Genomic DNA, 12,936 nt, shown 5'->3' on the forward strand with positions numbered 1-12,936 from the left:
CCTCTCCTGCACAAGAAAATTCCTTGCCATCTCTGCTTTCCTCTCATTCATGTTTTCAACTATCCATAATCAATATATTGCATGAAGTTTAAGGGGCAAACATAACACAAAGACAGAGTGGACGAAACAGAGAATTGCTCTCCGCTCTGTTAAATGAAAAGAGGGAGTTGAGGTTGATCAGGAGAAACTACAGGGAAGTAATCAAAGAAGGCACATGGATGGATATGACAAATCAACTTTTGACTTGACAAACAACAGAGAAATAATCAAATGAGAATACTCTTACGAATAAGACAATTTAGCTAAAAGTCTGACTTACTGTTATTGACTGCAAGGCAAATTACGTTGATGGATCAGCCCATAACGGACAGAAGACAGAATGTGGACTGCACTGCAGATAAGGTTGGACTTTTGAGGATCACTGTGCAATTAAAAGGTTGGAAGGTTTAATATCAGAATCCACTGAATCAATGATTACGTAAAAAACACATTAATCAGATTTTCAGTAAACTCCTTTTGGCAGCTTGCTCTCCAGAAAGGAAACAAACAAAATTTTAGATGACGACCTGCATGGAGAAACTTCAAAGTGAGATTGGGCCATATTGAGAAAAGGGTAAATTTTAAAAGGATTTTTTTTTTTGATATTTTGTTTGAAATTAATACCTACAAGCTTGTATATGTAACTGTTGCTTCAATCATCTGCTAGATGAATGGAAGTTTCCAATCCAGATCTGTGTAACTACTTAATTAAGCTCACCAGATTTGCTTCGAGGAAGCATGTAATTATAATCATGTATGTTAGAACAAGCCACTGTTCAATGTGGTGGTTCAAACTTTAGTTAAAAACCATTTGGTAGATCCACTTCAAATTGAGAGGATCCAAAGCACAAGATTATTGAAGTGATACAAGTAACCTGTTGAAATAGTAAGAGATATCTTAATGTTAAGCTTATTTGACAACCACGCCCTTTTCCTTCTTGCTTCTGCACGTAAGTTTCTGACCTCGATAAAAACAAACAATAAACAATCAAAGGGAGGACAGATTAATTCAGGCTGGGAAAGGTGAATTGACTTCATCTGCTAATGCAAATCTATGAAGTGGAGAAACTGAACTGTATGCCTGTCTTCCCATGATCATGTTGGGACTGTTTCAATAGATAACAGTAGTTGATCTGTGAAAAAAGTAAGTTACATTAGACAACAGAAGACTGCTGACTTTTCTTTGCATAAATTTGTAAGCAAATCAAACCTCCATGCGAAATAATCTGGTTGGGATGACAATGCCAACCCCAGCAGAGCTCCTGAATGTATCCAAAAATCTATGGAATTGGAAATTTGTCAATTCCTCCGATAATTTAATAAGGTTCCCAACATTTATGAACATGTGTCCATGAACCCCAGATTCTCTAAACACTTTTAAAGGTAGATCAAATGAAAGATCAGCAAAGGCAGTAACTGCAAGATCACCTCCAACAGCATCTCTATTTTGAGAGGCAATGCTTCCTGAAGCATCCCTTCCCGAAGATGTTGCATCTTTATCTTCAATTCGTTTTGAAGAAATTACTCTTTGCATATCAGTTGGACCGAGACCTCTTTGTTTGAAACTGAACAAAGAAGCAGGCCTGCCTAGTTTGCAAACAGGAGAAGAATGACTACCCATGTAGAATCGCTCACACATTGGTGTGCTTGAATTTGTAAATCCAGCCCATGGCATTACAGCACCTGCTGTAACTCCAAAGTTGAGAGCAGCATTGTAAAATCCTAAAGGAATCGCCCCTCTCAGATCAAAATCCTGCTACAAGATGGAAACTAGTTATCATACAGACCAAGGGAATATGCACATTGATTTGGATCAGAAGAGATATCTTCATGCCAGTGACTGAGAAGATGAAATTTTTTGGAATTGCATAGTATAAAATAAGTCAATTGATTAGATTACAACCAAAATAATACTACTACGAGAATTAACAAAAGCACTTCTAATTTATTCGAATTCAGTCATATGAGCGAACAGCCTTCTAATTGGCACCACATTTAACTCTTGTACCTGCTATTTCTAAAATGGTATAAAGAAGAACAAACCTATTCCCATAGATTCTTTCTACGTTACAGCAGGACTCTTTTTAGTGCTGAAGGAACGCATTTCCCTCTTCGCAAAAGCCACTATTGAGTTAACGCAATCATTGATGCAAGATTTACAAATGTTATATGGAGAAAACAATTAAATAAACCTTCTAGAAGAAATTCTGCAGTGTCTCAGTGCTCACTATTTATGAAGCTTCTAGACACTTAATGCTTAGGCAGTCTGCTAAAATTTTTCTACGGTGGATATAAACTTCACTCTGTTTGAAAAATCCAAATAATATGAATGGGAGCATTATCCACTTCCCCTATAATTGATATTTATGCTCTTAATAGCATTAAGTTCAGCTTCACCCTTTTCATATTAGTTCAACTCTAATTTCAACAAAAAAATGGGGTTCTTAAAGCTTTTATACCTACCTTTTTCTTACATGTCAGACAAGTAAAAAGAGTTATACAAGTTGATGATAAAACATCAAGGTCCACATTCTAGAGTTCATATAACATCCGATTTAAATAATGCCTCACTTATGAGAGCAGCTAATTTAAACCGTCTAAGCAAATAGACAACCAAAAACTTCACATTCACTTTGTCCAAATAGAACCAAGTTAATGATGTAACGACCAGATGGTCAAGCTTCATATACCTAAATAGTAAAGTGCGACCATCATTAGCGAATAGCTTACCTTGAAGTCCAAAACTCAAATAATACTATATATTTACAGACGGCTCATGTAGCTAAAAGTCTCAGTTTGTTATCATTGTTATTATTGTTGAGCTTAGTACATTCCACAAGACACGTAATAGTAAGAACAGTTTTATTTGATCAAATGTAACTAAAACCTAACATGGTTTAATACATTAAATGACTCCTTGCCTTACTAAAACAAGAAGACAGGAACATTTACCTGCCTAAAAAATTGTATCAGTCTATTGTCAGGTCCAAGACCTGCAATTTGAGATGTTGATGAAAATGCATATCCACGTGTCGGCCTCACTTTTGAATCCCTGTGATCAATTTTGCATGAGTATCTTATTGAAGAGAGTAGACTATGTCCCAACTGGCTGCGTATTGACTTGGATGGTATGCTTGATGGGTCAAGTAAGCTACACCATGTAAGGTTGTAAGTGAGTTCATGTTTTCTAGTTGAAATCAATCCAACAGAGAGACCTAGTAGATGTTCCTTGTATGATGAAAATTTCAACCAATCTTGGGAGAGTAATAAAACTCGAGTTGTGAGGGGAGCTGGAATAATTCTGAATCTGGGTAATGACACTCCAAGACTAATCTCTGATGTTCCATCAAACTCATAAGCGCCAGAAGCATCCCAAATATCACCATAGCCAAACAAGTTTTTAAGCTTGAGTGATCCTTCAAACGACCGATATCGAGCCTGCATAAACAACAAATAAAATGAATATATTTATCACAATTCTTGAGTAAGATCAAACAAGGTATTAATTCAGTATCAGACTGGTAAATGAGCATGCAGTTGAGAAAATGTCCAAAAAAAAGTCATCTCCCTAAAAAGTAGCAGTAGACAACCAAATAAAGAAAAAGGATAGTATCATTGACGTGTAGAGGAACACCCAACTATCAAATTAACATTGCACAATCACTGCTATGATAGGTTCCAGTGCTCCACTTAATGAACATGGTTAGGGGTGTTCAACAGGTCAAGCCATGTCTAGGGGGTGCAAATGAGCCGCCTTGGCCCACAAGAAAGACAGCTTGAGCCTGTGATGAGCAGCAACTCTCCATCCCAAATGCTGAACTTGTCATGTGCTCATGCCAATCATAGCCCACAGGTTGAACTTTGCATGACCCATGTCCTCAGCCAAGCACTGCCATGGCACAGCCCAAAACCATGCACCGCTTAGTCCCCATCTAAACATTTGATTGGACCAAAAAATTCATTCAAAATACTACATTCAAATGGCTTTAAATGACCAAAATACCCTTAATGACCAAAAAATGGTGTTACAAACATTTGATTGGAAATCTATCAGATATTCACAAAAAAAAATTGATAAAAGAAACAGAAATTTCTAAAAAAATCTCAATAAATACACTCCCATGCACCGCTTAGTCCCCATCTAAACACATTGTCATTCTCGCCTCAAGCTCTCAATACTCTATTCATATTTACATTCTCATTCTTGAATCTTTTTCTCTAATCTCTAATTTTGTTATAACCTCTCTTAAGATTTCAATTCTGTACTATTTATTCACTATATTTTCTACTATCCTTGATGATGTCGTGCCCCAATTCTTCTTGATGTCATAATTTTTGTTTTGAGGAATAATTTACTTTTTAAATATTACAATTTTAACTTGGTATTTAATTGAATTATTGATTTTACTTTAGTTTTATCTTCATGTTTTTATTTTTAGAAAAATGTGTGAAGTTGAGAGACTCATGGAACTGGTTCATCAGGGAACATTAATGCATTAACCTGGGAGCAAATAAATCAGACTCAATAATTAGCAAATACTCTAGCTGTCTAGCAAGCCTACATCCCATACCTGATTTACAATATGAACAACCAGTTCAAGAGGCTTTGAGCAATTCAAGACTAAGAAGCAACAGGCAATATTGATGAGTCTCAAGCCTTTGGTTACACCGGAACTTTCTTGGATGATAGATGAAAGAAAGTAATTGGCTAGGAAATCTTTCAACGCCATTATTCAAAATGGTGAAACAAAGCTTAATGTAATAAAGCTCAACGCCATTTTATTTACAAATTTTCTACTAGAATAGGCCACCTTATTAGGTGCATAAATCTCATGAAATAGAGCTGTTGTTGCTCAAGTGACATTATCTTTTCCTCCGGGTAGTCTAATTACTTTGTTTTTAAATGAAAAGGCATTTAAATTACTCACTAAATATATAGTAAAGTTTGTAACACCACTTCTCATAGATGACTCTACAAACTTTTGAATATTATGTTAGGACATATTCCAACATCATATACGAGAATCAAGTGACACTATATGTAAAGATTTAAATACTTTAGGTAGGTTGAAAAAATAGTATGCAATTTATCTAGTCCCTGTTGCAATTTCACACAATATAATTGATGTTCCTAGGTACAGAGTATCATAAGAATCTTGTTTTTCTCAGGTAGTCAAGAGTGTTGGATGAGATGCGACATCAATTATCTGAATGATTGATTGGTAAGTTGCAAAAAGATTGTTCACAATACAAAGGAGGACAGTTCATTGGACTTTTGAGATGAAGGAGAAAAGCATTGTTTTTCAAGGCCTATCATGACTCATGCCTAAATGAGGCTAGAATACTAGAAATAAAACTATGTGGGTCATGATCCTTCCAAAGGAAGGCCCATAATCAACCTATAGTAGATCAAAATACCAAGTGCAAACCTAAACTATATGTAAATGTCCAAATTTTGCAAAAAGTTAAATATTTTTTGTTTTATTTTTTTAAATAATTATTATTATTAGTTACTCTTTGCACATTGGACTAGCTCAAATAAGGCCGATGTAGAAACACCTACGCCCAGCCTAGCCACAATCCATTTATAAAAAAAAATGTTGAACCGGGTAATACCAAACTTGAGGCGACTGATCAGGCCCCACAAAATTTTCCACCGGCCGTTAGGATAAATCGGGAAGCACTCACGGCGGGTGGCCCAAAAGCCTAGCATCCTATGGTTGTGCGACTCATTTGGAGGAAAAATCTCTGCAAATGCGCCATAGCTGAGAATCGAACTGCGGGTGCCTGGATGACAACTTGACGCCCTTCCGCTGCACTGTAGCCCCGGGGGCACCACAGTCCATTTACAACCCCTAGATGTGCTTGTATTTAAGGTCTTTCTATTAACAGTGACATGAAACATCTAAAATGCAAAAAATATATGCTATCTCAAACAGAATTTTGATATAAAGAAAGCATGCCTATAGTTAAGAAACCATATAGAGTAGCAACAAATTTCTATTGCAACAGAACTGCCACGGAAAACAACAAAAATACTAGAGATTGGACATCAAACCTCAAATTCTAAATCTCAGTCATGGTCATAAACCATACTAGCTCTGTTAAACCAGAACTAATAGCCAAATGTTCCCTACTACTTCATGTGTACATCAGAAAGTAAAAGGTTTTGTGTTCTCTTAAGAATCCTATTGGACGCCCAGGCCTAGTTAATTTCAAGCTCATATCGAAGCAAATTTGATATTATAACAACAATAGATTATGAAATTTCGAGAGACAGATCTTAGCCGTCTAGCACAGAAACTACGAGAACCATGGATAATGAGGATCGTATGATGGACCAACCATGGATAATGAGGATCGTATGATGGATCATTGCATCTCTGGTATCTGACATCAATTGCTAAAAATACATTTTTTTAAAAAAAGAAAGGTATTTCAAAAAAAAAAGAAGATATGAATGCATATTGGTACCACAAAATATGACAGAGTACACATTTGCACACAAATTTATTCCCAGAAAATCTCTGATTAAAAAAAAAAAACTTGATCGAGAATCTGACCTCCGGCTTTGTGTACACTACGAGATCACCAGAGAGCGGATTCTTGACTTCAACAATATCTATGATGACATTAGCGGTGTTGGGAAGCTCAGAGGATCCCGAATCGAGCACGATGGTTACAGATTCGAAGATGTCCAACTGGCGCAGTCGAGCATTGGCGAGGCCTGCGGCCCGGAGGAGTTCCTGCATCGAGGAGGCTGAGCGGAAGGCGTCGAGGACCTCAGCTTCGATAAGGGCCTTCTTGGTCTTGCCATTACCCCTGATGATGACATCGTGGACGCGGATACGAACGGGGCCTTCCGAGAGGCGGATGAGGGCGCGATTGAACTTTTCCCTTCCGGAGTCGCTGGGCTCTTCCTCCTCCTCCTCCTCCTCCTCCTCCGTTTCGTCGTTGTCCGCCTCTTCGCCGTCTTCGGCATCGGCCGTGCCCTCGATCTGCGCTTCGGTGTCGCCGGGTTTAGGTTTAACGCCAACTTCTGGGTCGGAGGTGATCGCCATGAATGATAAAGAGAGATCGAGTGATTAATCAGTAAAGAGCAGTCAAGACTTTATGGAATTGCAATGATTTTATAGGTGATGTGCACGTTTTTTTTTTTTTTAAAAATAGAGAATATTAAACTTTTCCCACTTTTTTTCTCGGTAATTAAAATGTATACTGTGATAATCAATTATATTAGCCGACATTTAGATAAATGGTGGCCTATTTGAGCCAACCATTTCCACCGAGAAGACCATGGCCGAGTTCCATGATTTTGCTTGGGAAGCCTTTGACTTATAATATTCCATTTATTTTGCAATTATTTGGGCCAACTGAAGTCTGTAATTGGGGCATCTTTTGCTTACAACTTTCTTGCACCACCATCAGCAACTGGAATGTGATTCGTAATGTTCTCTTTGTTCAATACAACATCATCCTTGCTTTGGAACTCTTATTACAACTTTTTTCATTTTTGGTTTGCAGCATATTATGATTTTTGATAAATTAGTTTTCGAGCTAAGGTACAAACTCTTGCCAAGCCATTGCATAAACATTGTATACCTCTAGTTGTTCCTCGAAACAGAAGCAGCTCCACATGCACATCAAGATGCTAGAGGTAAGTTTAGGACCATGTAGTTTTACACACTGATTATGTTCGATATTGTGAACTGACAGAAACTACCACAAACTAAGCATATATCATAGAGCTTTGCCCGCTACTCATGTTTTGCCATCTACTTGAAATGATTTCATATGAGATCACAGCAAAGATGTCCAGCTTCAGACATACCCCTTGCGCTTTAAATCTTCCACTGAGTCCTTGATTATTTGTTCCATGGAGCTGAACTGCATACCCAATTCGATCAGCTTCTTTGAGGGATTTTGAACTCTCAGTAGCCCAGGTTGTGTGTCTTTTGGGAATCTGCAGACACAATGAAGAGACTGGAATTACAAAGTTTGTGAAGCTAAAAAACACCTTGCCTAGGAGAACAAGTTTGCGGAGAATCCAACCATACCTAGGCACCTTATATTCTGGGTAAAGTTCTGCAACTTTGGATGCAAAGTAGCTCCAGTCAGAAATGGATTCGACGCACAAATGCCTGCCGGATGTCAATGGATTTTCGTATGCCAGAATGTGTGCCAGAGCAACATCTTTGACATGAACTGATCCCATGTACAAATCTGGATGCTCTTCTTCACAGCCTGAACAGACCAGGAAAAAGATTAGCATATTGATTTATTTTTAAAAGTTTGACAATTATTACATGTTTAACCGATTGGCTACAATTCACCTAAAATATGTCAATTTAGTAAGATCAAGGATGAGTAGGCTAAAGAGAGATTGTCAAAGAAAGACATGCCTGAACAACAGAATAGCTTCCCAAGAGGGAATCTTAATAAACAAATCTAAAATGACAACTAGCCACCTAAGTATGTGCAAATGTGTAACTTGGAAGCAGGAGGCTAGGAGCTTGAAAACCAACAGTTCATAAAACTTGTAAAGTTTATGAAACAAAGCACTCATAATACCTATTTTGTTAAATGTTAACAGTATTCATGTATTACTACTACGACAGAGTTCCTTTTCGAATGAGAAACTGCTAGGGTAGATTGTAATTTTGATGGAGATAAATGAATAGTTCCACATTGGAAATTTAACAAATAGATGTAAATCTTATATGAATTGGCACCTTAGGTGTATTCAAAATGAACTTTTTGGATGCGGGCTAGTTAAGAACCCTACATGATCAAATTAATTAAATTCTTCTAGATAAAAAGCACTTGGCCACCAAAGTTGATTCTGAAATTAAAATTAATTTAAATTTTTTGACAAAATTTTATAATTATTTCAATTGATTTTAATTAATTTGAATTTATATTCTTGGTCGAAAAGAGTTGCAACTCTTGTGATAGTTGTATCCATCTAAAAAGGTTGTGTCCCTTGCCCATGGTAACTGCTTAAAGGGGCTTTCTAAATTCACAAAACTATAGCTTCAATCACGATTTCTACATATCATTTTTTTGTCAACTTTTTAAGAGAGCTTTAGTTGACTTGACTATATCCTAGGGCATTTTTGACTTAGGAAAAAGGCATCACACCTCTAAGCCCCCACCATTTTGTTCTTTCTCTTTTCTTCTGTTTCACAAAGAGATAAGAGTTTTACTTGTCAGATGACATAATATTTGCAACAAAAGTATCAATATAACAATGTGAAATGCGTTACTAAACATAGATAAAAGAATTAATATGGTAGCAAGGAATTACCAGAGCTCCAAGTTAAAGAAGCATAGCTTTCCACCTTAAAGAATGCTTTTCCACCTTAAGCAAAAACTTGAGGACCTTAACTAGGTATTTCATAATCACTCACAGCTAAGTTTGCTGGTTTACTAATACAGCAGAAACAAGCAAAATGCATAGGTTTAGATAACAGATTAAGCTAGTGGAAAGTTAACTAATTGCCTTTTTATTTCCTGAAAGCAGGAAGGGTAACAAATTGATAACTTGGGACATTTGTTAGAAGTAGGTGAAAAGAACCAACATTAGATCCACAAAAATGACTAGGTAGCTCAAAATTTTGGTCTTGTGTGTGTGTGTGTGTGTGTACTATGTTACCTAGTCCAACCTATATGAAGTAGTCATTATAGTCTTTCTAATGTGATTCTCATACCTAAAATCTATTGAGAAACTAATATATATATTTTTCCTATTGTTATACAGGAGCAGTATCAAGGTGATCATATGTTAGGAATTGCACAACACAAACCTAAAAGCTAGATAGATTCTTTGAGCATTGTATGAAATATGAGATTTATGATCAGTGAATGACAACATGATGATCATGATAAGCTAGAGAGAATTTTTAAACATGTTCGGAAACCTGAGATTTATAGTGATCGTGAATGACAATTCATGACCTTCAAGAAGTTGCACGAGTACAGTCATGCTGGAGTTGATCGTCGGCGGAATGATCGGTCCCAACACAGCCCCAGGATTGACAACTACCACATCCAAACGATTCTCGTTTGCAAATTCCCAAGCTGCCTTCTCGGCCATCGTCTTGGACGCCGGATACCATAGCTGAAGAGGGACAACGACCCAAACCATCACACAGAAGGTGATAACTGCAGCACAGCATCCGCTTGAAGGCTTAGGGCTTGTGATGTGATCTTAAATTCTCACCTCTTTCTGCCTACAGTAATCAAGGTCAGTCCAGCAGCTCTCGTCCTTGACCCGATCGGCTGGCCATCCAGGACTGGGGACGATGGCAGAGGTCGACGATGTGACGACCACCCTGCGCACTCCGCTCTCCTTGGCCGCGCGGAGAACGTTGAGAGTCCCCGTCACCGCTGGATCTAGTAGTTCCCTCTGATCAGAAAGGAAACGGGGTTAGAATAGGGAGGAGGAGATCTGGAAGGGAAAGTACGGACCTGGGGATCCTGGACGCGAGTGATGATGCAAGGCGAGGCGAGGTGGAACACCCCGGAGACGCCGCGGATGGCTGCGAGGATGGAGTCCGGATCAAGGAGGTCGATCTGGAAGAGGCGAAGGCGATTGGAGGCGCCAGGTAGGGATCGTAGGTGCGCCGTCTCGGCCTCGTCTCCTGCAGAAGTTTAGGTAAAGAGAAGGTGGAAGAAGAGGAGGGGGAGGCGGAGAAGAGAGGAGGAGGAGTACCGACCTAGGCGCATGACGGTAGCTTGGACGGTGTAGCCTCGGTCGAGCAGGAGTCGGACGAGCCATGAACCGATGAAACCGCTGCCGCCTGTCACGCAAACGACGTTCGCCATTTCTTCCAACGTTTGCCATGCTTCGAAGCGAACTCTCTGGATAAGCAAGCGGAGGCTGGAGGAGGTCAGTTACCTATCTGGTCGGATCAGGTTTGATTCGGATAGACTCTCTTTTTAAACCGTTAAAGGGACACCTAATCCTAACCACCTTCCACTTTGATAAGCCCCTAAAGAATAATAAAATTAAACCCATTACTTAGTCTTTTTAGCTTAGTTTTTTTCTTTTTTGCATTGGTATTAATAAGTAGGTGTTATTTTTTTTAAAAAAAAATAATATCTATGATGTTAATACGTGGGTATTATAATACCTAAATAATATTAATATTAATTATTTATGGTTCAACTATTTATTTATTAATCTTTAATCTTTATATCCCTTTTTTTTTTATTTTTTTATATAAATGCCGCTGATTAACGACGTTCAATTTTTTAAACCCGATTAATGTATGGGTGTTGATTCTGTCCGAAATCTGAGTTAGACAAAGGACAACTAAGGTATTGTTGGTGTTGATGGAGAGGTGACTTGGGGACACCTAGCGTACCTCTGGAGCCTGACCGATGTCAGAGAATGTCAGGTGTCAAGGCTTGTTGGTGATGGAGGACACGTGACACTCTCTTATGGATTGAAAGAAAGTTCTATTTGTAGATGACAACATACCATTGGAATATTCCCTGACATTTGACGATTATTCTCTGACAGACGGTTATGATTTCCTGACCCTATTGTTGCCTAGTGTCTTTTGTCCCACCCTGGTTTAGCTACGAACCGTTTGGGTTGATCGTTAGGTTGTGGCGCCTGGTCCGAGTCTTGATGAGGAAGACGAGCTACGACGAGGGTCTCATCTTTCACGCTTGGAGTATTGAAGGATCATATCTTTCCCTTAACTACTGACTGCTACGTCCCCTTGACTTCTGACTGCCACGTCCCCTTGACTTCTGACTACCTGGCCTTATCGGACCCCACCTTTATGTACCGTATCACAAGCTTCCCCTCCAAGTCTAGTCGAAGGAGGCTCAGCTCCGACTGCCTAGATCCAAACTCTGGTTTCATTTACTTTGTCATTATGACTATAAATGTTGTTCCTTTTCCCACTAGAACTTTTCTACTTCATACCATATTATTATTGAAAGGTCATGTGAAAGCCTCACTGGTTTAAAACCCACGAGGGGATGAGAGCCTGGATAAAAGCTGGCCACTAGGTCATTGAGCATGAGAACAAGCTTATTCATAACCCGCGCTGGGGTGAGAGTCTGGAGTTCGACCGAGAGGTCGTTGGTTGTGAGAGTGTGCTCACTTATAACTTGCACTGGGGCGAGAGTCTGGAATCTCGACCGAGAGACACTACAAGAAAACTAATATTTAGTGACAAACTATTTCGTCGCTAACCAATATTTATGACGATAACTTTTCATCGCTAGGATCGTCGTTATAAGCTTGTCGTAAACAATTATTAGCGACAATTTTTTTTATATTTCGTTGCCAATAAATTAACGACATGATTATATCGTCGCTAAAGAATTTTAATCGATGCTAATCTTTTCGTGACGAATGAAAATTACTCATCGCTAAGAAATTTGTTTGCGACGAATCCAAATTTTTCGTCGCAAACAAGTTAGCTATGATTTCCCTTATTTCATCGCTAATATCATCGTAATGCGTCACTAACACATTTCATTTCGCCGCAAACGCCTGTATATGTTTAAGTTATTAGCGACGAATTTGAACCTTTTCGTCGCTAACAAGTTAGCAACGATTTTTCTAATTTCGTCGTTAACAATCTGATTCGTCGCTAAACTCGTTTCATTTCGCCGCAAACGTTTACAATAAGGTTCGATATGTTCGAATTGTTAGCGATGATTTTCAACAATATTTCGCCGCTCATAATAATTGTAGCGACAAATTTCAAAGAATTCGTCGCTAACCTTCGTTTTTTTTAAAACAAAATGTTTTAAAAAAAATATACACATTTACAAACTCATACAATCATCACAACTCTAACAACAATATTCACAATAATCATAACTCTAACAACAATATTTACAAACTTATACAAATACTAACTCTAACAA

General features: G+C 38.3%; 2 protein-coding genes across 4 annotated transcripts; both read right to left on the reverse strand.

Annotated features, from left to right (window-relative positions):
• Nucleotides 1–174: 174 nt before the first annotated feature.
• Nucleotides 175–7,138, reverse strand: LOC121992804. Of its 3 annotated transcripts, XR_006114997.1 has the most exons (6): nt 6,603–7,138; nt 2,992–3,477; nt 1,468–1,795; nt 1,250–1,319; nt 664–1,172; nt 175–566 (listed from the first exon to the last, which is right to left on the reverse strand). XR_006114997.1 is itself a non-coding variant. In XM_042547385.1 (4 exons), exons 1-4 carry the CDS (start codon nt 7,098–7,100, stop codon nt 1,092–1,094), a joined length of 1,611 nt encoding a protein of 536 aa, XP_042403319.1. In that variant the 5' UTR covers nt 7,101–7,138; the 3' UTR covers nt 671–1,091. The 3 variants fall into 3 exon arrangements, 2 of the variants coding, with proteins under 2 accessions (XP_042403319.1, XP_042403320.1); XM_042547385.1 differs by lacking the exon at nt 175–566 and having other exon boundaries at nt 671–1,172; nt 1,250–1,795; XM_042547386.1 differs by lacking the exon at nt 175–566 and having other exon boundaries at nt 684–1,172; nt 1,250–1,792.
• Nucleotides 7,139–7,573: 435 nt separating this feature from the next.
• Nucleotides 7,574–10,948, reverse strand: LOC121992807 (phenylacetaldehyde reductase-like). The gene is made up of 6 exons (XM_042547388.1): nt 10,758–10,948; nt 10,510–10,682; nt 10,262–10,447; nt 9,997–10,159; nt 8,097–8,283; nt 7,574–8,002 (listed from the first exon to the last, which is right to left on the reverse strand). Exons 1-6 carry the CDS (start codon nt 10,864–10,866, stop codon nt 7,861–7,863), a joined length of 960 nt encoding a protein of 319 aa, XP_042403322.1. The 5' UTR covers nt 10,867–10,948; the 3' UTR covers nt 7,574–7,860.
• Nucleotides 10,949–12,936: the final 1,988 nt, after the last annotated feature.

This window comes from Zingiber officinale, chromosome 6B, assembly GCF_018446385.1.
Source record: "Zingiber officinale cultivar Zhangliang chromosome 6B, Zo_v1.1, whole genome shotgun sequence".
In the NCBI taxonomy this organism is placed as follows: Eukaryota; Viridiplantae; Streptophyta; class Magnoliopsida; order Zingiberales; family Zingiberaceae; genus Zingiber; species Zingiber officinale.